The sequence below is a fragment of the Oryzias latipes genome, chromosome 13 (genome assembly GCF_002234675.1).
Source record: "Oryzias latipes chromosome 13, ASM223467v1".
NCBI lineage: Eukaryota > Metazoa > Chordata > Actinopteri > Beloniformes > Adrianichthyidae > Oryzias > Oryzias latipes.
In genome coordinates this window covers 18145273-18169432 of record NC_019871.2, presented here as the reverse complement: position 1 = coordinate 18169432, position 24160 = coordinate 18145273, and the positions used below count along the sequence as shown (strand labels likewise).

The window sequence follows — 24160 nt, the reverse complement described above, 5'->3', positions numbered from 1 at the left end:
ATCCTAAACTGAAGACCACAGAGTAGGACAAGGCTAGAAGATTGATTCAAACAAACAGCTTCCTTTATCATCACCCAAAGCACCAGATGACCTCTAGTGGAGAAGATGAGTCTAAAAAGTTTTCAGTGAATTTACTTTCAATTATGAAGCTCAGAGCAGACTGATTGTAATGCGAGCTGCAGGCGCAGCAAACATCTGAGCTGCTTTGATCCAGGAGCAGCAAGTTCTGGAAGCATCAAACCTTTTTATCAAACTGGAACATTTTGACAGGAAGGATGTCTTGTTGTGACTTACAAGATTATCTGGATCTATTTTATATACCTTTCACCAGAATCTAAATAAAGTTAGTAAAGATGGACTTTTAGCTGCGACTAAGGAAAGCTTGAAGAACCCAAGGCGTGCCTCCTTCATATGTGTATCAGACAAGTTACCAAAGGTAAGTTACAGGTGAGACTACCAGACTTCCTTCTTACATCTCAGTGCTACCTGTGGACTCCAACATTAAGATTTCTGCCCTCCTCCCCCTGCCAGACTGCATGAACAGGTAAATCGGTGACATTTTACATGGAGCTGCCTCGCCGTAACGCAAAAATAAGAGCACACAAACAGACACACGCAGCTTGAAGGACACAACAGTTGGTTTCAGAGTTCTCATCTCCAACACGTTATTGCGGATTAAGTGTGCTTTCTTTTCCTTTTCAGTTCAAAGTCTTTAAAAACAATTGAAACAACAACATGCACAAGAACATAATTTAAAAAATGAGTTATAAAAAATATGAACTTCAGCCTCAACTTGAGCCAGACAAAGACCTGCGTTGTCCCCAAATCCATCCTACATTCTGATCCCACAAGACACACACTGAGCACCAGGTCCGTTTCAGGCTGGCTTTGACCTCCCACTCTTTGTTTCACTAGAGGTAATCTCAGCAGGAGGAAATTTGAAACAGCTTTTCTGAAATACTGTCTTCATTCAAAACAGCTGATTTGAAAAAAACATTCACAGCCTTCTGAATCGATCAAGCCCCAAACGTGGCATCAGTCTGTATCAGCATGGAGAAGAGTATCTGAGGTCCAGAGCAGTTCTTGACCCGATGCTTTCAGAAACATCTTCATGAATGAGTGATCTGGAAAGAGTTTGAGTCCTATACAGTCTGTTTCCTCAACCTCAGCAGAGTTCAGCACCACACTCCTCCACAGACGCAGAAGGCCAGCAGAGGGGCTGCAGCTCCAAACGTGGAAGCTGACACATCGTACTCCATCCTTTAAACAGGCTCTTCACGGCAGCGTCCTTAACGCTTAATCATCGTATTAAATCTCACTCACAGCTGAACTGAGCTGCAGCTGGAGATCATCAGGGTTCATCCAGGTTCTTCAGAGGGTTCCCGCAGCAGTCCGTCTCAGAAGGACCCTAAGTTACCTGGCGAGTCTTTCAAGCAAACTTCTCTGCTGACACAGAGCACTGAAGAGAAGGGGGGTCAAGAGAAGCACAACGGGGAATTTTCCAGACTAAAGGTTGGCCGGGTGCTGGAGGGACGTTCATGAGTGGGTGCAGCGCTGCGAGGGCTCAGTGGTGCCAAAGGGAACCAGCAGGTTGGGGATCAAAGGAGGAGAGGCAGGGGGCTGAAGCTCAGAGGAGGAGGATGGAGGGGCGGTTTGGGGAGAGGCAGAAAAGATGAGCTCCACAGATTAGGTGAGGGTGATGTAGGCCGAGGCCTTCTCCTTCAGTTGTCTCAGACACAGATGACAGCTCCAGCTCCCTGGAAGACATACATCAGGAGGTCAGAGTGGGTTATTGTAAAGCCTGCCGATTTAATCCCATGTTTCACACAGAGCGTTAAGCAACACTGTAAATGAAAGCTGCGTGTTGAAGCGCCACATGCTGCTCCTGCAGTTTATGGATTCAGAGGATTTGACGAGGAGTTTGCTGTGGAATTTGGCGTGAGCGCTGTGACATTAATTAAACATCAAGTGTGGCTGATGCTGACGTGCACCTCTCAGCCTTAACGCTTCAGAGTGAATGTTAATCTGGCCTGAAGATGTTGTGCAAGCATTAAGCACAGACGCTGTGCCATTCACATTGTGACAGAACACAGCATTTCTCTCAGAAACAGCTTAGAACAAATAAAATTTGTGGGCGGGGCTTGACACTGCTAGTGCGTGTTAAACGCAAGTGGCTCTGATCTGGTTTCTTCAGCCAAGTGACATTTTCACCATGGAAACAGGTTATTTTTCTACAACTCATCTCCATGACAACAGAAGAAAACATCCTAAGGCAGCCATCTTATGTGGGCAAGTAGCATTTTTTTCTCCATTCTGGAGTCACAGCCTCGGCATTGAGATTCTTTGTTAAGACGTTTCAGAAAAAAGACGCAAAGTCCTGCAAAAATCCAGAGTTTCCATCCTCTGAGAACACATGTATTTACAGAGCTCTGTGAAAGAGTAGAGAACGACATAAACATTGATGCATACCCTCTGGCGGTTCAGACATAGGAGGACTCAGACAGTACATGTGGTACCCTCTGTCACAATCATCACAGAACAGCAGCTGGTCCTGCAACAGATCAGAGGAGCAGGTGTTATTAAAAGGCAACAGATTTGAAATGAAAGCTGAGGATGCAACAGTGGATGTAACGTGGGAAGTGGTTTGTTTGTGTATATAGGAAGAACCAGAGTGTTATTTTAAACTGTACATCCACTTGATTATATAAAACCCTTGTAACCAAGTGAACTTTTATTTTGTAGACAGCAGGGAGCAGCAGTCTCAGCACTGTTATGCAGTTTCACGATGTCTGAAAGGAATCACTGGAAATGTCTGCATGATGTTGTAATGATAGAACAATGCCGTGGCCTGAGGACCAAATCAGCTCAGAGGATAAATGTCCCAACCTGCAAATTTACAGAGAAATTCAGTTTTTTTTTACCAAAGCAGGGTGGTGCTATGATTACAGGCACTGTGGATGTGTGTGTACATATGTGTGTTTGTGTGTGTTCTCTTTTTGTATGTGTGTACGTTCATGTATGTGGTTGTGTGTGCATGTGTGTCTGTGTGTTTTTTTGTGAATGCGTGTGGGTGTGTGTGCATGCATTCATGTGTGTGTGTATTCATATGTGTCTTTGTGTTCCTATGTGCATATGTGTGTTTATGTGCATGTGTTTGTGACCATGTGTCTAAGGTGAACATGCAGTGAGGTCATACGTCATTCTCAGAGGTGCCGCAGAGGCTGCAGGATTTGCACTCGATGCATTGCCAGCGATAGGTCCTCACAGCAGCCGTCATGTTCACTGTAAACTGCAGGCAGGAAGGGTGGCCTGGTTACACACACACACACATTCACACACACACACACACAAACAGAGAGAGACACACACATACACCCACACGTGAGACTAGATTTATCAATGTATTTGATGACAACTTTTTGCTTCTTTTTTTACTATCCACAAAGCAGTATATTTAACTGAAGGATTTAAGAAATGTGAATTATCTAATTCAAGATTGATGGTGGGTAGGTTCTATATAAGTGTGTAAGTTCTATGAATATGTAGGTGTGGATGAGTAGGTGTAGATGTGTAGGTTCCATGTATGTGTGCAAGTGCTGATGTGTAGGTCCTTTGTGTGTAGGTGTAAATGTTCATTCATTCATCTTCTAAACCTGTTTTATCCCTTTCGGGGTCACTGGGCTGCTTGACCCTATCCCTAACACTTGTGGGCTAGGACAGGTGTCATTCTGGACAGGTCACCAGTCTGTCGCAGGTGTACATGTGTAGGTTCCATATCTAGGTGTAGATGTGCAGTTTATTTATATGTGTAGGTGTAAATGTCTGAATGCTATATCTGTGTATGTTCTTTACATGTTTGGATGTAGATGTTTCGGTTCTATATATGAGAGGGTATAGATGTGTAGGTTCCTTATGCATAGGTTTAAATAATATGTAGGTTCTTTATATGTGTAGGTGTTGATGTGTAGTTTTTTTATATGTGTAGATGTAGATGTTTAGTTTTATATCTGTGTAGGTGTTGATCTGTAGGTTCTTTATACGTGTAGGTGTAGATGTTTAGTTCTATATCTGTGTAGGTGTTGATCTGTAGGTTCTTTATATGTGTAGGTGTAGATGTGTAGTTGTATGTATGCATAGGTGTAAATATTTAGGCTTTATACATGTGTGGGTATAGATGTGTGCGTTCTATATATGAGTATGTGTACATGTGTAGATTCTAGGTATGTGTAGGTATAGATGTGTAGGTTCTATACATGGTTGGGTATCGACGTCTAGGTTCTACATCTGTGTAGGTGTAGATTTGTAGGTATTACACATGTTTAGGGGTAGATGTGCAGGTTATATATATCTGTAGGTTTAGACATGTATGTTTTCTATATGTTTAGGTGCACATGTGCAGGTGTTTTTTGGGATGTGTAGTGTAGGTTCCATACATGCGTAGGTGTACATTTGTAGGGTCTATGTAACAAAGTGCTTGGTTGTTAAACAATACTGATTTCACGCATGTTTTACTGGATGGCCTAAAGGGCAATGACAGTGATGGGGTATTAATGTGAACTAAAAATTCTTGACATGTTTCTTGTGACACATCACCAGAGTCCATCCCCAGCAGCATCGTACCTGAGCGTCCACAGTCTGCACAGGAAATGAGGTCTTCAGGACAGCCGGTCTTCTTTGAACCTCCAAGGCAAAAGTCGCAGTATCCATTGGCGATGACCGAGCCATCTGGTGCTTTCTTGGCTAAGAAAAGAAAGCAGAAAGACAAGACGGTTAAAGAAAACGCTTTAAGAAGAGGCTAGAGAAAAATGAGGTGAAGAGAGGGATGGAAAATCATAAGTGAAGATCCTGAACTTTTCTCCAGACAGCAGGACTGATAAAAAGGGGAAAGAGTTTAGCGGAACAGCTGAGCTGGAGAGCATCTGAGAGATGATGTGGAGATGTTCCTGCTGAACCTCATTAGGTTTCACAGAAAAAAAAAGCAGCTTGTGTCTTGCTGAACACCAGCTCAACCAAGAATTCAAAGGAAGAAGACACGGAGGCCCTAAAGGGGGTGCTTGCTGGGTGGCCTCTGGGTCTGGTAAATACTAGCAGGGATAGAGAAGGAGGTGAGAAAAGTTGTTCTCTTTTTACAGTTTTTGATGGTTTGTGAGTGTGTGTGTGTTTTTATGTGTGTGTGTCTATGTGCATGTGTGTTTGTGTGCGCAGTGGAAGGTGGCACTAAGAGATTTGAAATCCTGCTGAGAAAGCAGAGAGTGAGATCCACATGAAGCCATGTCTAAGTAATTATTAAGGAGACACCATTCCACCCCGCCATTGCACGTGCATGTGTGCTAGGTGGGCATGTTTGTGTAACATTTTGTACACGTTACAGTTGTACCTCCATCCTTCACCCACTTTCTACTTTGGTGATTTCATGTCAATTGAAACGGCCTTAAATTCTTTGTAGACTCTTCTGAGCTGCGACTCCTCCAGGAGGAGGCGGAGACTCAGAACAACAGAGGGAGCTGAAAGAATGAAACCTGATGCTGTCCTTATGCAGCCCTGATGGATACAGAAGATGATCTAATGGAGTTTGAGGTCAGAAATGTGAAGAGATTTGTAGAACCGGGTTCACGAGACATAATGATATAATGAAAGGATAAAAATGAGAGACTGACAGAAAGACAAATAAGAGAAGGAAATCCTTTAATCCAGATTTGAACACAGACGCTCTAATTTACCATCTCAGCTCAACCTTTGCTGAGCTGAACAACAAAGTCCTTAAGATGAAAACACTGCAGGGAAATGATGGAAGCATCATCTACTTCTGTAGAGAATGAGGGTCTTAACTATAAAACAAGCAGGGAGGAGCCACGTTTCATTCTTTAAGAAGCTTGGTCATCTTATTGTGCTCCCCTCCTCAAAAGGAACTCAGAGGACTTTGTGTTTGGATCATGAGTGAAAGTGGAGAATGAAGGTTCTAGATGGTGCTGTTAATCATTTTTCCAAAGTTCCCATGAGATTATTTTTACAGACAAGAGCAGATAAAGAAGATGCATGAACCTGTGAATAAATTACCTCCAGATTCCTATAAATGAGCTGAATGAGAATAACTTCCTGCATGAATCTGTTTACATTAAAAACCATCAATGCTACATTTGGAAACACAAAGATCCAAAGTAAAAGATGCAGCATGCATGCATACAGCTTGCATGCTGCATCTTTACATTTCTTTTAACTAGTGCTGCTTCAACTGCTGCAGACTGAGCCCCCCACCCCCACACACATCTACACAGACAGTCTCAGGTCACTTTCCTCCGTGTTTGTGTGTTTCTGAGCTGGAAGGCCCACGAGAGTGAATCAGCAGGTCTTGATGTTCATGAGCAAGCTGCCCGCCGGCCTGCCTGCTTGCATGTGCGATGAAAATCTCCATCAAAGATTAAACGCCTGTGGCCATGTTTCAGAAGCAACCAGAGAAACGCCACAGAAGAGGTCCGGGACAAACAGGAGCAGGCAAACAAAGGCAGAAATGGCGATGAATTCACTTCCTCCTAATTACACAGTTACACACTTCTCCTCTCTGTTTCCTCCTTCTTTTTCTCTATCTGTAAATTTTCTCCTCCTTTTACCCAATCGTCCCTTCTTCCTTCCCTCCCTCCCCTTCGCTCTTCTTCCAATTACCAGGAGGAGCAGGAGCAGAACTACACACTTCACAGCTTTCAAGTGTTGGAGAGAGATCCTCCTGGGAATTATCCAGCAAGAGATGAATCCTCTAGTGCTCTTCACCCCACCTCCTCTCCTCCACAACACCTTCCCCATCCGTCTCCCCCCCCACAGTCTCTTTTTCTCTTCTTTCCTCCTCCATGTTGCTCCTTTGTCAGGTTGTTCTGTTGTTCGGCTCCCGAAAGCATTCTCTCTTTTTTCATTTCCCTGTTTCACAGTTTGACTTTTGACTTTTTTTCGGTATATTTATTTAATTTAAATGATGATTGAAAACAGGTTGTTTCTGAAGATGTTTGTGAAAGAGCGATGCCGGGAGCACTGCTGTTTGTGACAAGACAAGAGGACACTGATAAAGGAAGAGACAAACTAAGACTGCTTTACTTTGAGAATCAAGCAACTGAAATTTTGTCCTAATAATATATTCTTTACATTAGGTCTCATGAGGACGAGAAACACGAGATAGAAGCAGAACATTAATTTTACTCCATAGATTAGAGCAGGACATAGGGATCAGAGGATCTGCTCTCCAGTGGTTTAAATCCTATCTATCCGATAGATATCAGTTCGTTAATGTAAATGGACATTTCTCTCAGTGCACTCGAGTTAACTATGGAGTCCCACAGGGCTCAGTCCTAGGACCCATCCTGTTTACGCTTTATATGCCACCCCTAGGAAACATAATCAGGAAACACAGCATTAATTTTCATTGTTATGCCGACGATACGCAGTTGTATTTATCCATGAAACCTGACCAGAATGACAATATAGAGAAACTGAATGCCTGCATCAGAGACATCAAGACTTGGATGACAATTAATTACCTCCTCCTGAACCCAGAAAAAACTGAGGTCATTATACTTGGTCCTAAAAACCTCAGAGATACTCTGTCTGCTCAGATAGTCTCCCTGGATGGTATAAGTATAGCCCCCAATTCCACAGTTAGAAACCTTGGGGTTTTATTTGACCAGGATTTATCATTTAAGGCTCACATATCTCAGGCGTGTAGAACTGCCTTTTTTCACCTGCGAATTATAGCTAAGATCAGAAATATACTTTCTAAGAGTGATGCTGAAAAACTCATCCAAGCGTTTGTTACGTCGAGGCTGGATTACTGTAACTCCCTTGTTAGCAGCGTGTCCTAAGAGTTCCTTAAGAAGTCTCCAGCTTGTTCAGAACGCAGCAGCTAGATTGTTAGCAGGAACTAGCAGAAGAGATCACATCACTCCTGTGTTAGTTTCACTTCACTGGCTCCCAGTTGATTCTAGAATCAAGTTCAAGATCCTCCTGTTAACCTATAAGGCCTTACATGGTATGGCCCCGTCCTATATTAAGGACCTCATAGTCCCTTACCATCCAATAAGAAAACTTCACTCGCAAAATGCAGGACTGCTTGTAGTTCCTAGAATTAGTAAAAGTACAGTTGGAGGTAGAGCGTTTAGCCACCAAGCCCCTGTTTTATGGAAGAAACTCCCAGCTCATGTAAGAGAGGCCGACTCACTCTACATTCAAAGTAGGCTTATTATCAGACTAGTTAGTATTCAGAGATTATTTAACTTAATGTTAATGTGTTTAAATTAAACTTAATAACAATAACTATTTGTTTTTAGTAGGCTGCTAGAAGTTGAAGCTGGGGTAACTATGGTGCTCTGGGGTTCTGTCCTCTTTTCTCATCTACTTCTACCCTTTCTCTCCTCTATTTTTGATCATTATTCATCATTTAGTTCTCCATGCCTCTGTTTGGTGCAGTGCGATTCATGTACTGTCCCTCTTTGTGGGAGTGCTTCCAGATTCCAGTTGGCTCATCCGTGCTCCTGTTCCTGATCGTTTACCTCGCCTTTGCTCCTGCTCCTACACCTGGCTGTGGATCCTGCCTCTGGCTCCTCTCTGGCTCGTCTCTGCTCTGTACCTGACCGAGTACCTCGTCTCTGCCCCTGCTCCTACACCTGGCTGTGGATCCTGTCTCCAACTCGACTCGCGGCCCTGACTGTCCCACCAACCACGGATGGATGAAGCTCGTCCGCTGGACTTTAAATGTGTAGTTGTAGAGTTAGATAAGTTAATTCTTCTCTAAGAGTTCTGGTAAATTGCCTGTCCGTCCTGGGGGAGGATCCCTCCTTCATGTGGGCACCCCTGAGGTTTCTTCGTTTTTTCCGGAATCCGTTTTTTTAAGAGTTTTTCCTTACCGTGAAGGGGGGTTTAAGGGCAGGGATGCCAGTATAGCATAGTCAGTTTGTTAGGTCATTTTAGTATTTTCCTATTGAACTCTTTGTATTCATGATCCTTTTGAGTTAATGTTTTACTTTAAAGCCCATCGAGACGACTGTTGTTGTGATTTTGGGCTATACAAATAAAATTGAATTGAATTGAACATACTCAGCTCTATTTGACATAAGTACCATGTAATACTATGTAAGTATTAGGTATCAATTAAACACCAATTTATTACAAAGTGTAGATTTCTGTTTCATTATTGGATTTACTGCAGTGAAGCTGCCTGGGTCCTTCAAATCCAAAAGACCTCTGTGTGTCTGCTCTTCAGCTTCAGAGCTTCTCCGGATGTGAAGCAGAGGATGAAGCAGTCTTTGCTAAAGCAGTGTCTGCTCACTGATGAAGGAGGATTGCTGACTCTGAGGGAACACTTCCAAGCCCAGACTTTTTGAAACTTGTCAAACACATGGATTTGATCAAAACGCTGTTTTTTTAAAAAACATTTTAAGAATAAGGTTCATAAAATGAACTACAGCTATCATGAATACATGTAGTTATTGTGTGGGTGTTTTTTTCCTGTTGTACAGAGTATGAAGGCTTGTAAACCAATTTCCTGTCAAAAGTTGACCCCAACCAGATCTGCATGCTTAGTTGCATTGTGGGATTCCCCATGAGTTCTACCCTCTTCAACATCAATCTTGTTGACTTTAAAAAACTGTTTAGTTTTTGTGCTTGTATTTACTTCCTCTGCTTTCTGCTAGTTCTTGTGAGTCCTGCTGGAACTTGGTTTCAGTGGTCCAGCTTTGAGAAGTTTCGGTCTGTCCACCTCCACTGAAGGACAACTCTCGTGGTTCTAACTTTAGATCGTGAGATAAAGTTTGCCAGTGCTCTAATCCACAGAAGTGTGTTTTTGCACTTCCATCTCAGCTCCTTCTGCTTTCACTGTGTGGAGTGAGCTAACTCCGCAAAACCAATCGAATTGAATCTTCTCAAGGTCCCAGTACAAAACAAACTGGAGCACCTCTAGTTTTTTATTGCTTCCTTTGCTAAGCAGGGTTTGATTTTAACATTTGTGCTCATTTAACATTTGATTAAAACAGCAGATTTATTATCATCTAAGACAATGATCCAAACATCCAAAGGTAATCTGAATCGTTACCACAAAAAAAGGTTTCCATGGAAACCACAAACTATAAAACCAGAATCATCAAGGTTCATGTGGATATAAAAGTGATGTGGTTTTCTTTTAGAACTATTTCTATTCTTTAAAATCTTTCAGGGCCACAGAGGTGGAGAAGGAAGAGCGGCAAGCAGGGAGCGCTTTCCCAAACAGATAAGAGGAGCAGAAAGATGGAGGGAAAAGGGAGCAGGAGGAGGAGGACCATGAAGAGGAGAATGCACAAATGTGGGGAAAAGAGAGAGGTTTGTAAAAAACGTGTCTCCAGTTGTTTGGGAGCAGCAGTGTGTAAAAACACACACACTGCACTCCTGTCGCCTTACTGCCTAATGAGGAGAGCCTCTCAGGGGTAAAACGCACGAGCACAAGCACACACACACACATGCACAAGCACGCACAACCACACACACACAAGCACACCCACAAGAACACACACAAACATCCATATACAAACCTCTGCAAGATAACTTTAGCTTCCAGTTTGGGTTAAGTTTCTTCCCCCATTCACTCGCTTTAATGTGATGAATGAGGGTCTGTGTGCACATGTGCACACACATGATCACAGCCAAGGATGCGGCTCATAGGAGAGCGTGAAACAAAGGAAGTGCTGAGAAGGACCACAGTTTACGGCAGAGAAATTCACCTTCCAGAAGCTGAAGGAGACTTTTTCAGGTGCTTTCTGCAGACGAGGAGGCAGAGATGCAGTCAGATGGAAACTGTCAGTCACAGATGAAAAGTGGCTTCATTTCTCCTTCTCTCTGTCTTCCTCCTTTCACTCCTTCTCCCAGTCTCTCTCGGTCTCTTTCACTTTCATGCATTCTCATTACTGCTGCTTCTGGCTGCCTCTGATTCCATCTTCTCCCCATGCTTCATTGTGCCTCACTTTTTTTCTTCCATATTTCCTCTTGATTTTTTTTTCTTTCTGTTTTACTCTCACAGAGGAAATTGAAAGTCTCTGCTGCAATCCATCTGTTGTCACACAGAACCGCTAGCATTCGTTGCATTTCTCTGTTTCCAATATGTGTTTTTTTGTCATTGGTTTCATATCTGCCTCAACCAAAGCAACCCCACCCTTTCACACACACAGGAGCTGCATCCATTCGTGTCCAGTCAGCAGGTTGTGTAACTTCAAGTGTTTTGTGGGTCTTTTGTGTTTCTGGGGAGTTTGTGCACAGAGATGACATTGCAAAGTAAAAAGGACAGAGGTCGTGGGTGTGCTTTGTTAATCCACATACCATCAGGCTGTTCAGATGCCTTGTGTGTGCACATTCTTGACAAAAACACATGCACATAAACTGCAAATATGTGCACCAACACCATTCTCATCAATCATGCATGTCAGAGAATCCGACACAAACCAACACAGACCATTAGTGTGAGGAGTTGGTTAGCAGCTACTGCTCCAGTCCAGAAAGGGTTAAAATGCAAATTATTAATCCTGTTTTGTTCCAAAGAGAGAGTTGGCTGGGAATGCGACTGTGAAATCCCAGCCTCTGCAGGTCCAGCGTGCTGCACTATCATGTGGAAATGTCAGTAATGACCTCTCGGGACAAAGGAACATGCATCAAAGGGAGACTTTCACAGAGGCAGATTTCTGCTTTTTTATGTGTGATTCGAGTCGCTGCAGTCATCACTGCTGTGGCCACTCAACAGCGTTTTTGAAGCAAACAAACACTTGAAGTGACGTGGTTTCTGAAGCAGTCTCCATAAAGAAATCAAACAATTTTCAGGCACAAAAATGTGAGAAAAAAAGCTGTAATGAGTCCATAATGCAGGGAAACAAAGAACCAGGAGGACCGTTGGTTCTGCTCATGTTCTGTTTGTGTTGAACGTTACAGTCATGGTTCTGCTCAGTCAAAGAGAAGCAGACGACAGACGGATGGAGCGACAGACGGACGGAGCGACAGAATGGATTTGGGGTTGGGATGTGGTGTGTAGGGGGGTTACCCAAACACAGCCAGAACAACTGAGAGACCGCAGCACAACCAGCCAGCAAAGCCACAACACCACATCTTAAGACAGAATAGCAAATGAAGCAAACTCCAATATTACCCAGCCTGCACCACTGCAACTGTCAGGGGGAATCTATATGATGAATCATGAAGAGATTTTCCTCCACTTTTTGCCCAACTCTCTGCTTCCCTTTGTCTGTCTGCTCCCTGTCTGACCATTCTTTATGTTCTTTTTAATGAACTCCTCTGCTCCTCCATCCACTGCAACTTCATTCCACAATTCTTTCTCTCCCTCATTCCCTCCCTTCTTCTGCTCTTTCCTCAGCTATGTCATCGCTCATTTGCTCCCTGGTTCTCTCCCTTTTCAATGTAAATAACAGTGTACTCTTTAGGAGGGAGCCCTGGCTGTAGCTATGGCAACCGCATTGCTAGGCAACAAGCGCTTCTCTCCTTCCTTTCCTGTGTCGTGCAACAGAGGTAACAATTACCCAATCAGAAGCTCAGAGGGAGGGGCAGAGTCAAACTTCAGGACACCAGTACTTCTGGAAGACGGACATCATCATCCCATAAGAGTCTGCTTGCTGTTCCACGTATGAAAAACAGAGATCTAAAAATGAGAAAAACACTGCTGTGATCAAGCAATGTTTAAGTTGGGACTCCCACTATTCAAGCCCAACCAAAAGAAAAAGTGCAAAATATTAATTAATATGAAACAACGTATCACGGACTGATCAAAGTTGATCACAAGAGTTTGAATTATGTCAAATGCCTGTAATTTGTATCAAAGGTATACTTCAACTATAAGAGACAAAATGAGAAAAAAATCCAGAAAATCACGTTGCCTGATTTTTAAAGAATTTATTTGCAAATTATGGTGGAAAATAGTACAAATATAATAGGATAATATTAAAAAAGTATTTGTCCAATATAAAATTTCAACTCAGTACTTTATCATATCTTTTGTTGGCAATGGTAGCAGTCAAATGTTTTCTCCAAGTCTTCACAAGGATTTTCACAAACTGTTGCTGGTGTTTTGGCCCATTCCTCCATGCAGATCTCCTCTAAAGCAGTGATGTTTTTGGGCTATTGCTGGGCAACACGGACTTTCAACTCCCTGCAAAGACTTTCTATGGGGTTGAGATCTACAGACTGGCTCGGCCACTCCAGGACCTTGAAATGCTTCTTACGAAGCCACTCTTTTGTACCCAGGCAGTGTGTTTGGAATCGTTGTCATGCTGAAAGACCCAGCCACGTTTCTTCTTCAAGGCCCTTGTTGATGGAAGGAGGTTTACACTCAAAATCTGACAAACTTTGACAAATACATGGCCCCATTCATTCTTTTCTATACACGGTCAGTCGTCCTTGTTCCTTTGCTGTAAAACAGCCTCAAAGTATGATGTTTCCACCCCCGTGCTTTACAGTAGGTATGGTGTTCTTTGGATGTAACTCAGCATTCTTTCTCCTCCAAACATGATGAGTAGAGTTCTTACCAAAAAGTTCTATTTTGGTTTTACCTGATCAGAGGACATTCTCCCTATCCTCTTCTGGATCATCCAACTGCTCTTTAGCAAACTTTAGACGGGCCTGCACATATACTGGATTTAGCAGGGGGACACGTCTGGCGTGGTGTGTTACTTTGGTCCCAGCTCTCTGCAAGTCATTCACTAGATCCCCCCATATGGTTCTGGGATTTTTGCTCACCGTTCTTGTGATCATCCTGACCCCACGGGGTGAGATCTTGCAGGGAGCCCCAAATAGAGGGAGATTATAAGTGATCATGTATGTCTTAAATTTCCTAATAATTGCTCCCACAGTCGATTTCTTCACACCAAGCTGCTTACCTATTGCAGATTCAGTCTTCCCAGCCTGGTGCAGGTCAACAATTTGGTTTCTGGTGTCCTTAGACAGCTCTTTGGTCTTGACCATAGTAAAGTTTGAGTGTGACTATCTGAGGTTGTGGACAGGTGTATTTTATATAGAGAACAAGTTTAGACAGGTGCCATCAATACAGTGTAACAAGGATCCTATTACAGAGGAAGTTATAGGTCTGTGAGATCTAGAAATCTTGCTTGTTTGTAGGTGACCAAATACTTATTTTCAACCATAATTTGGAAATAAATTCTATAAAAATCGGACAATGTGATTTTCTCGACTTTTTTCTTATAGTTGAGGTATACCTTTGAAAATTACAAGCCTCTCTCATCTTTTTAAGGGGGAGAACTTACACATTTGGTAGCTGACTACTTTTTTACACCACTGTATATTTAATGAGGCTTTTCAGGCCAAAAGAGGACAATTACTTTTTTTTTTTGAAAATTGAAAAAAAAAATTTTTAGTACATTGATCTCAAACAAGCAAAGTGACGGTCATCTAACCAACTAAACTCTTGTCTGTGTGTCCAGCTGTGCGCTGATAAACAGAAACGGTGATTCCTAATTCAATGAGTCGTTTCTGTTATTCAGGGGTGACAGCAAGAAAAAACTGAAGAGAAACAAAAGATCAGGGAGTGGCCATTTTAGCTCGTCTGTGTCGTTTCCAAATGTCTGCTGCCGACAGAAGGACGGGAAGCTCAACGTGAAAAAAGAGAGGCAAAAAAAAGACAAAAACAGAAAGGAGCTGACCTTCAGAGAGGTCAGTTACATCTATGCAACACACACACAAGGTTCAGGATGACTTCTCACAAAGCACGTTTGCAGCAGTTTGTGTCACACACAAAACATGCAACATAGTGAGTTTGTGTTTTTTGTATGAATGTCTGCATGTCTGACCAAGTGTGTGTTTATCTGCATGTCTTTGTGGTTTTATGTCTGTACATTTGTGTGTATCTGTATGATTGTAAGTGTGTTTCTTGTGTGCATTATCATGTCTGTGTGTGTGTGTGTGCGTGCGTGGGTGTGTGTGTGCGAGCGTGGGTATTGGTATGGTATTGGTATGGTATTGGTGGGTGTGTGTGTGTGTATATTTGTATGTCTCTGTGTGTAATGTATCTGCGTATTTGTTTGCATGAATGTGTGTGTTAGTGTGATAGTCTGTATGTGTCCTGTGTGTGACTGCATGTCAGTGTGTGTGCATGTGTGTCTGCTTATCAGTGTGTGTTGTGTGTGTGTGCATGTACGTGTCTGCTTTTCAGTGTGTTTTTGTGGATGTCTGCATATTTGTGTGTCTGCATCTGTTTGTTTGTCTGTGTCTGTATGTCAATGTGTGTCTGCATGTTGATGTGTGTTTGTGTGTCTGCATGTTTGTGTGTCTGCAGGCTTGTGTATCTCCATGTTTGTGTGTCTGCATGTGTGTGTGCATGTGTGTGTTTCTGCATGTTTGTGTTTCTGTATGTCAATGTGTGTCTGCATGTTTTTGTGTGTGCATGTTTGTGTCTCTGTATTTTTGTGTGTGTGCATGTATGTGTTTCTGCGTGTTTGTGTGTCTGCATGTTTTTGTGTCTGCATGACAGTGTGTGTGCGTGTGTTTGTGTGTGTGTCTGCATGTTTGTGTGTGTGTATGCATGTGTGTGTGTGTGTATTTTGTGCATCCTTAAGACGGCAGAAGCACACTCCCACTCATGGTGTTCCTGCTGCTCCACACAGTCAGACCGTCTGTCTGTCCAGATAAATTGGCCTCTGCATTTCTGTCCTGATGGAGGGGGGGGGGGGGTTTAATGACAACCCCCCCCTCTGTTTTTCATTTATTCTTCTGTCATTCTGTTGTTCCTTCCTTCACTCTTAGGTGGTGTTTCTCTCATTCTATCACTTCATCTTCTCTTTTGGTTTGTCCATTGTTCCAGTCTACCTCCTCACCTGTTCTCCTCAACCCCCTCCCCCCCTTTCTACAAAAAACAATTTCAGGTGGACACTGCAACCACCACCACCACCACCCCCCCACTCCCCACGCGCCTTTCTTAAACCATCTTCCCTCTGCTTTATCTGCTGCCCCCACCCCTCTCAGCAATGCCCAAAGACACCTCCACCTCTCCCTCCACCCTCTCCTCCCCCGCTTGGAGAAGTAGAAACCGTAAAGGTGGTGCAGTCATGAATTTTAATGGTGCTGCTCGTTCTGAGTAAACACGGTGCTGGCTCTGGTCCAGATGCAAACCGGGCTGGGAGGGTGTGTGTGTGGGGGGGGGCATGGTGGAAGTGGTGGGTTTAAGTGAAAGCAGACATAAAGCAGAGAAAATAATTACAAGAGGAGCCAACCCTGATGGAGGCTGGCAGAGGGGGATCAGAGCACCATGAGAAGAGAAAGATGGACGGAGAGAATGAGCGGGAAAGAAGATCTCATCTCCTCTTGGAATAATCTGTCATTTATCACAGTAAAGCATGGGAGCAGGGCGACACACTTTCACAGCTCCACTGATAACTTTCTGTGGATTTTTACTCATTTCCACGGCGTGGATGCACCACACATTCTATACAGTCTAGACAAAGAAACAACATGAATTATGCATGCAGAGCCGCGCTCATCTAACCACATTAACATTATTACATATGTGGCAATAGGGTGCAGGGTGGTGGAGTCGCCACCAAGATACTCAGCAGAGGGGCATAATAAACAAAGACATGCACACAGAGACACACGCACACAAACACATTAGTGTGCATCACAGTCCTTCATGGAGCCTTGCAACTGCTGGTGCACTCCTGCAAATGTGCACACCATCCAAAAGACTAAGCTTCTTTTTTCATTTCAGCAAAGAAAATTGCGTTTTGGAGCAGTGTGTGCGTCTGTGTGTGTGTGTGTGTGCGTCTGTGTGTGTCTGTGTGTGATTACTGACTGGTTGGGAGGGAGTGTTGGGGGATATTAAACGATTCAAATGCCGTCTCCTATGGTCTCCTCTTTGAGGGAACCCAAAGACTGCAGCACACACACATATTTGAGGGGGGTGTCTGTATGCGCAGTTGGACAGGCCAATTTAAAGACATTCACTGCCCATTAGCTGACATGTAGCATGGTTTCAGGACGGACGTTCTTCCAGCATCCTGTGAGTATTTTGTCATTCTGTTCTGTATTATCTGATTTAAGAGCATTAGGAACAAAGAAAGGATGTGCCCTCGCTCTCCTCTCAGCCACAGCCACTTCACTCATACTTTCCTTCTTTTTGTGTGTGAATAATTGCTGCCTCTTACTAACTAAAACCCAATTCACCATGCAAAAATTCATCTCCTGTTTGCCCAAAGAAGCAGTAAAACCAAACACAGCAGGCAGACAGAATACAGGGAACACAGAGCACAAAAACTCACAGAGGAACCAAGATCTGGACCTGAATCCACCTCCTGTCTGCAGAGGATTTAAAAATATGCTTCAATCATTTTATCCACATTAATGGGCACTAATCACACATGGATTGTAACCCCTGTCACTCCTGGTTTTGCATCAGAGTTTGTTTTTAATAAAAATGTTTCATTGGTATAGATTGCAATTAAAAACAGTGTTTTTCAACCTTTTTTGAGCCACGGCACACTTTAACCTTGCCAAAAATCCTGCGGCACACCAGCATCCAAAAATGTAAAAAAAAGGAAAAACTCATAGTCTGTATTGATCTACAGCCCCTTCACAATCTCACATGCATTTTTGTGATAATTGTGGCAGAAAGAGCTGCAGCTGTTTTTTCTAAAAGATGCAATAAAAGTTAAGTTAGAAGATTTAAAAACTGTTTGATGTGTGTTAGTTGTGGCTTCAAGACGTTAAACAATGACGACTCATTGTGCGCTGAGACGCTGTCACTTTAACCCAATGCATCATGGGAGATGTAGTGCAAAAAGCCGCCGAACGCAGAAAGACTAGCGTCTCTGTGCTTCATTGTTTTATTCACTTTTACCACGGTCTGATACCGGATTCTGTGGAAAGCTACACCGCTAAAGACGAGCTTTAGCTGGTATTTTTTCGTTAGAACTGAGTGACTTTATCAACAGAATCTGAACAAGGAAGTGAGGACTTTAACCACTTCTGATTGGTCAGATGACATGTGATTGAGCCTCCAAGAATGATTGGTGGAGACAGTTAAAGGGACGGGACTTTTCAGAAAAACAGTTCATAGCTGCAGCTAAATCGTGGTACCATCATTCTTATCAAAATGTCTTTAATGGAATCAAACAAACACAACGAATAAGTATTTTACGATCTTTCATATTCCTAACTACTCAGTGTTTTATCAGGGCCTGTTTGGATGAACCCAGAGCTGATATCCTGGAGATGGTAAATGTTTTTAGATCAGTTAATAAGGGCAATCTCCCACGGCACACCAGTGTGCCGCGGCACACTGGTTGAAAAACACTCATTTAGAAGACTTTTGTTTTTCCAGATTTCTAGTTCTTCAAACTGACCTGACATTGTCTTTAAGGAGCAGAGTTTTCTTTGGTATCTGCATGAGTCTGTGTTGATTATTACACCAGCTCTGTGTTTGGGTTTCCTGCGCAAGGCATTTCCAATTTAAAAGTTGGTGCCAACTGCAGCTGAGTCTTTGGAAAATATAATACTGCCGCCCCAACAAATTTAGATGCACTGCAGAGACTGCACACTTGAGCTAGCATCAGAATGGTAAGAAGCTAACATCGACAAAACTGGCCACCAAACAATAACATGCACACATGTTCCTGACATAAATGCATGTTCATATGTGATTCAGTGGCAGGAATCTTCCCGCTTTTGAGCACATCCTGGGAAACACCGTCAGCAGTCAACATCATGACAAGGATGAACCGATTTTTTTTTTTTTATGTTCATCCTAGACGGGAAAACAAATATCCTCGGGCTCAGGCCTTTCAGTTCTGCTTCCTGACTTTGTTTTTTTTCTACACTAGGTTATTTCTTTTTTTGTCCCTGACTGTTTTACATACACACAAGTCCTATGATTCCAGCTTCAGTTGGGTCTGAGCTCAATGATCTTCACAGAAAGTCCTATTGGACGTGTGGGAGATGCGCAGCACAACTGCACGTGTTGGTGTCCTGACGGCTATATGGTTCTTTCTATTCACTGAACTCTTCCCAAACGCAACTCAAGATGAGCAGGACTCTCATCAAACTTTCATCCAAACTGTCCAGAGATTTATGAACATAAACAGCTAGCTGAGAGGTTTTTCAGCTTCCTCACAGAGACATCTAACATTGCTGAGCTTTTGAGAGGGAACTTTAGCACTGTAACATACAACTCAACACGATGATACTAAACAACATGAGTCTTGACTGAATAAATGACATGTTGTGAAATAGTCAGGGACATTTGCATAATAATGAGTAAACATGAGTTTTCCTGCTGCTGCACAAAGTCAGAGTTTCTTTGTGTTCATTTTAGTCATTATTTTATCTTTCAGGTCAGTTGCTGATCTCGCTTGGTGTTCATTTTAATCCCAATTATTGAATGATCTGTCCCTTAAGATAAAACAGTGATAATTAAAAAATGAAACCTGTGTGTTCTTTTATTAATATCATTTTGTATTGGTATTGTCTTAATTGATATGTTATGTGTTTGTTAGAGAGATTAAATAAACATCATCCTGTTTAGTTTTTCAGTTCTGAGACGCCAGTTTCAAAGCTCCAGTATCAAATCCTCTGAAATGTGTTCAAAGAAACAGAATCAATGAGGAATTACAAAATTACAAAATTTAAATATTGAACAAGATGTTTGTGATCTGTTCATACTTTTTTTTTCTTCAGTTCATTTCCAGGCCAGCAGGAAGAAGCTCCTCTGATGGAGGAGAACTTCCTGTTTTTGTGGGAGTTTCAGTGAAGATTTGAGATCTTCTGTGATCATGAGGCAGAATTTGGGCCACCTTATTAAATGAAAAAAAAAATGTTTTAACTTGAAAAACTAAACTCTGACGGGAGACACAAAAAGGTGACCAGCAGGTACCTGAGGAAGAGCAGCTGAAGCTGAGGAACTAAATTCCCTTCAGGAACAATCAGACTAACAGAAGCAGATGTTGTGTGGAGACCAAACCCTAAAGCAGAACAAGAAGCCTCAGCTGCAGCACACAGTGAAGCTAAATGCGAGACAAAGAAGCAGCTTTACAAAAGTCCAGGATCAACTGCATCCTCTCACACATCCACATCCTCTGATGGATGTTTGAATGACAACATGGATAAAGGACACTGAAAAACTGAACTGCCCCTCTATAAGAGGACTGTTCCCCTCATCTGTAACTACAGTCATCCTAAACACAAAGGGATTTGAAGGATGGGAGATTCAAATCCCAAAGCTGATGTTAGCTTCCCTGAGCACGGAGGAGACATGAAAATGGAGAAAAGAAGTTCTGTCCTCTGGAAACAAAAACCTAACTCTGTTTTTTTTTAGCTTTGTGTCTGATTTTTGTCAAAAGACAAAATTCTTTAAGAGAATCAGCTCATCCAGGTTTGTGGATAGGACTCAAACCCATGAAGTTTCTCTTCAGTGACTTAAGCATGAAGCTGATGCTGAGCACAGGTGGATGCAGACTCACGTTTGTGGTTGTTCTTGCGCTGGAAGGGGAGCGTGTGTCGTTCCGAGTCTTCCTCGCCCTCCTCGTCTGCCAGGTGTGTGTGTGTGTAGTGGTAGCTCAGCCCTGGGCGGTTCTTATATCGCTTTCCACAGACTTGAACACAGACAGAGAGGGGATCATGTAAGGTCCGAACCAAACGAACCGTTAGCACCACAAACTGTGAAGTTCGAGAACCAGGCTCACTGTCACAGACGTAAGGCTTGTCTCTGTCTTCAATGGCAGGCGGTTCCTGTCTCTTTCTCATACCTCCAACACCATAGGCCTGCGGAAAACACACACACAAGTCCACACAGACACACACGCATGTGCACGTACAGACACACACACATACACATACAGACACACAGAGACACATGCAGATACATAAAGTTTGAACAGTTGCCACTGAGTCTTTCACACGCTCTCTGAAGAAAATGAACATAACAGAACAGACCTCGCTTTTGTTTTCACGTGTCTTCATGCACGCACGCACACACACACACACAGCAGAACAGCATGCACGTTTGCATTCTAATCATCTGCTCTCAGTGTAAAGCTCCACTTCCAGCAGGAGGGGGCTGATGACACCTAGCAGGGGAGCAACAGTTCCAATTAGCGACCCTGGTGTCTGAGCTGGTGTGTGTCTGTGCGTCTGTGTGTGTTTCCTGTGTTGTGTGTAGGAGGATTTTCAGAATACATTGTTAACACTTGATTATCCGCCCATAGGATGCACAAAAAGAATCTGTGCATGTGTGTGTACGGGGGGGGGGGGGATCTCTGTCTAATCAAATTCTCTCCAAAAGAATAAAAAAACAAAAGTTTCTGAGTACATAGTTTAATATCGATGAGTGTGTATGTTCACTTTAAAAAGTGTTGCTTTGCCAGATGCTGTCTGATTGTGACCACATGCCATGCTGGCTTCAAGACGCACAACTGTGTCGCTCTGAGACACACTAACAGAAAGGTTTTCACTTCCTGACACGCAACTGCTTGATCTTTGACGAGATTTCACAGATTGAACTTGTGAACAGGCTCTGGTTTGGAAAAGGCCATTATAGTTTCATAGTACAAAAGAAAAAAATAAAGGTCTGTTGCCAGCGTACCCGTCCTTTGGTACGATTCTTGCGCTTTGGAACATCTTCCTCCATCTCGTCCACCTCCAGTTCATGAGGGAAATCTCCAACCAGCAGCTTCTATGACACAGAGACAGACTGACGGTTTGGTTTGGTCATTTTAGAGCTCCACAATATGAAAATAACTTGAAATATGCAATATTAGTGATAAATACTACAATACTGATCTGACTAGTGATACATAAACAAAAAAACATTTAATACATAATTTCCATTTTACTGCACCAGTTTTAATTAATAAAAGTCAACATAACTTAAAATACACAACAAGTTAACTCACTAGGAGGCAAGTAAGAACTTGCATATTGGTGAAACACACCAAAGAACAATGATCTACATTTCTGGTTGTAGGCCTAATGGCTAAAACTAATTTAGACAACAATTAAGAGAAATGTCTATGAAGACTCTCATTCATCCAGGTAGATTCAATCAGTAGGTTTAAAGGTTGTCATCTGGACTTGGTTTTTTAAAGTTGAAGACGTTTCACCTCTGTTTCAGCTCTTATCCAAAAGGCTTACAAAGCCTTTTGGATAAGAGCTGAAACACCCAGTGAGGGTCCTTGGGCAAGTTTCTTAACGCTACTGCCTCCCGAGCGCGGTTCGGCTGCAACTCACCACTCCCCCAGGGGATGGGTCAAATGCAGAGAAGAATTTCCCCATTGTGGGATTAATAAAGTATCAATTATTATTATTATTAAACACTAACATCTACAAGATTAAACCCAGAATTTGCATGTTAATTTAAACCAAATTAAATTAAAAAAACATTTTAAAGAAGTTGGTTGATGAAGCCCCTTATTTGGAATGACAGGGAGAGCACATGTTTGACAGGATTTTTCCACCGCCTATGAGCTTTCAGATGACAAAATTTAACATTCTGCCAGTTCCCGAAAACACAAAACAGCAGATGTAAAAAAAACAAACGTGAAGAAAGGCCTCACCTGACATTCACTCATCGGCTCTTCCTCCTTGGTTTCCACCTTCTTGTCCAGGGTTTCCCCAGCAAGCAGTGACTCCAAAACAGGACCATCTGGGATCCCCCCCTCCTTCTTTAAAGAGGCTTCATAGTCTGAAAACAAACAGCAGCAATCTCAGTGTTATGGAGAATGGCTAAAGGAAAAGGAAGCAACAAGAATAGCAGCGTCTGCAACATCCAGAGGCTGGACTCACTTGGAACACCAAAGCTAAGGTTAAACAGTACCAAGCTTAAAAAGAATGTTGGTGATCATTTCATGATGGCTGAGCAGATGGGTTCCAGCATGCACGAATACGAACATGAACATTTGTCTGTGCAGCAAACATGTCTGAGGTAAAACTAAAACATGGGAAAACTCCAGCACAACTGGAGATCTCTGAAATACTAAAATGTTTATATTTGAGTGAAAGCAATAAAGTCCTTCTAGTGAGAATCCAACTATATTTCTGTCTGCTGAGTATTTGCACCAAAAAACCTTCACACAAAAACAAGTTTTCAACTTTGATGCAAAACTTTTCAGTTGCATTTTATGATCTGACCCACACAGACTAGTCCTGCTCATGCCTGGAAACCAAAATGTTCTGCTGTGAGACTGAAGCAGGTGACGGTCCAGACAAACCACAACGAGTCACAGGAGTCCAGAGATCTCTAAACTCTGGTCTTCTGGATGATGTTTCTGAGTGCCTCGTGTTCATGAGAAACTTCTCCAAGACATGCAACACTGACATCAGAAGACAGATGCTCTTCTTTCTTCAGATTCAGGTGATAAGGATAGAAACCCATGACTTGATGTACTGTTTTTCCAAACACTCACCAATCTTAAACTCTATAGGAACAAGCCGAGGGTCCTCCAAGATGTTTAGCCGTCTCTTCTTGCGCCAGCAGCGAGCTGGATATGTGTAAAGCTGACCCGGGGCGTGACCTGAGCGTAAGACACAGAAAAACAGAGAAAAAACACAATTCAGGCCCTCCCCTCAGAATACTCCGGGTGACATCAGAATATTGCCCCAGTGCACACGTCTGTTAGTAAATAGCAAATTTCACTGGGAGACAATTGCACAAATTATTGTTGTTCCACACACAACAGTTGCTCATTTTTATAAAAATTTCTTGGAGTTGTGTGTTTCCAGCCTCCAATTAACTGTTGGAGTGCACTGAGGTCCAAGCCTGATCCTGTGATTCCAAGAAAGCTCTTTTGTGGTCAAATCAGGAAAATAACAGAGAAGCATATTAATCATTTTAAGATAAATGCATTCGTGTTTGTCCTTGTTATTTTTAACCAGGCCTTAATTTCACATCATCTTTTGTGAGTTAAATAGGACATTGCTTTTCACACACCAGTGTTGTGCTCATATTTCTGATGCATCTAGAGTTGATGGATTGTAGCTCCATGTGTCAAACAAACTAATATTGTTTCAGCAGCAAACACAGAGAGGCAGACTCCCGTGCATTTACTGCTATGCCAGTGGCATTTTGCTGCCTACAGAGCCATCTGAGTCTCTGCAGAAACACTCAGAAAGGGGAGGCAGAGGCACACATGCATGCACTTAGAGTTGTGGAGGATAGGAG

The 24160-nt window shown here is 42.7% G+C and overlaps 1 protein-coding gene across 3 annotated transcripts in view; it reads right to left on the bottom strand.

The window, feature by feature from the left end:
* Positions 1–948: 948 nt before the first annotated feature.
* dpf1 (double PHD fingers 1) overlaps positions 949–24160 on the bottom strand; it is a 33492-nt gene continuing 10280 nt past the window's right edge. The window contains exons 4-12 of one of the 3 annotated variants that reach the window (XM_004075462.4): positions 23406–23513; positions 22557–22684; positions 21587–21676; positions 20688–20766; positions 20466–20597; positions 4621–4740; positions 3197–3309; positions 2470–2551; positions 949–1757 (exon numbers count right to left, since the gene is read on the bottom strand). In XM_004075462.4, coding sequence (XP_004075510.2) covers positions 1687–1757; positions 2470–2551; positions 3197–3309; positions 4621–4740; positions 20466–20597; positions 20688–20766; positions 21587–21676; positions 22557–22684; positions 23406–23513 — 923 coding nt within the window. In that variant the 3' untranslated portion in view covers positions 949–1686. Of the gene's footprint in view, positions 1758–2469; positions 2552–3196; positions 3310–4620; positions 4741–12527; positions 12647–20465; positions 20598–20687; positions 20767–21586; positions 21677–22556; positions 22685–23405; positions 23514–24160 lie in introns of those variants that run through there. The other 2 variants (XR_002291537.2, XM_020708320.2) reach the window with 2 other exon arrangements.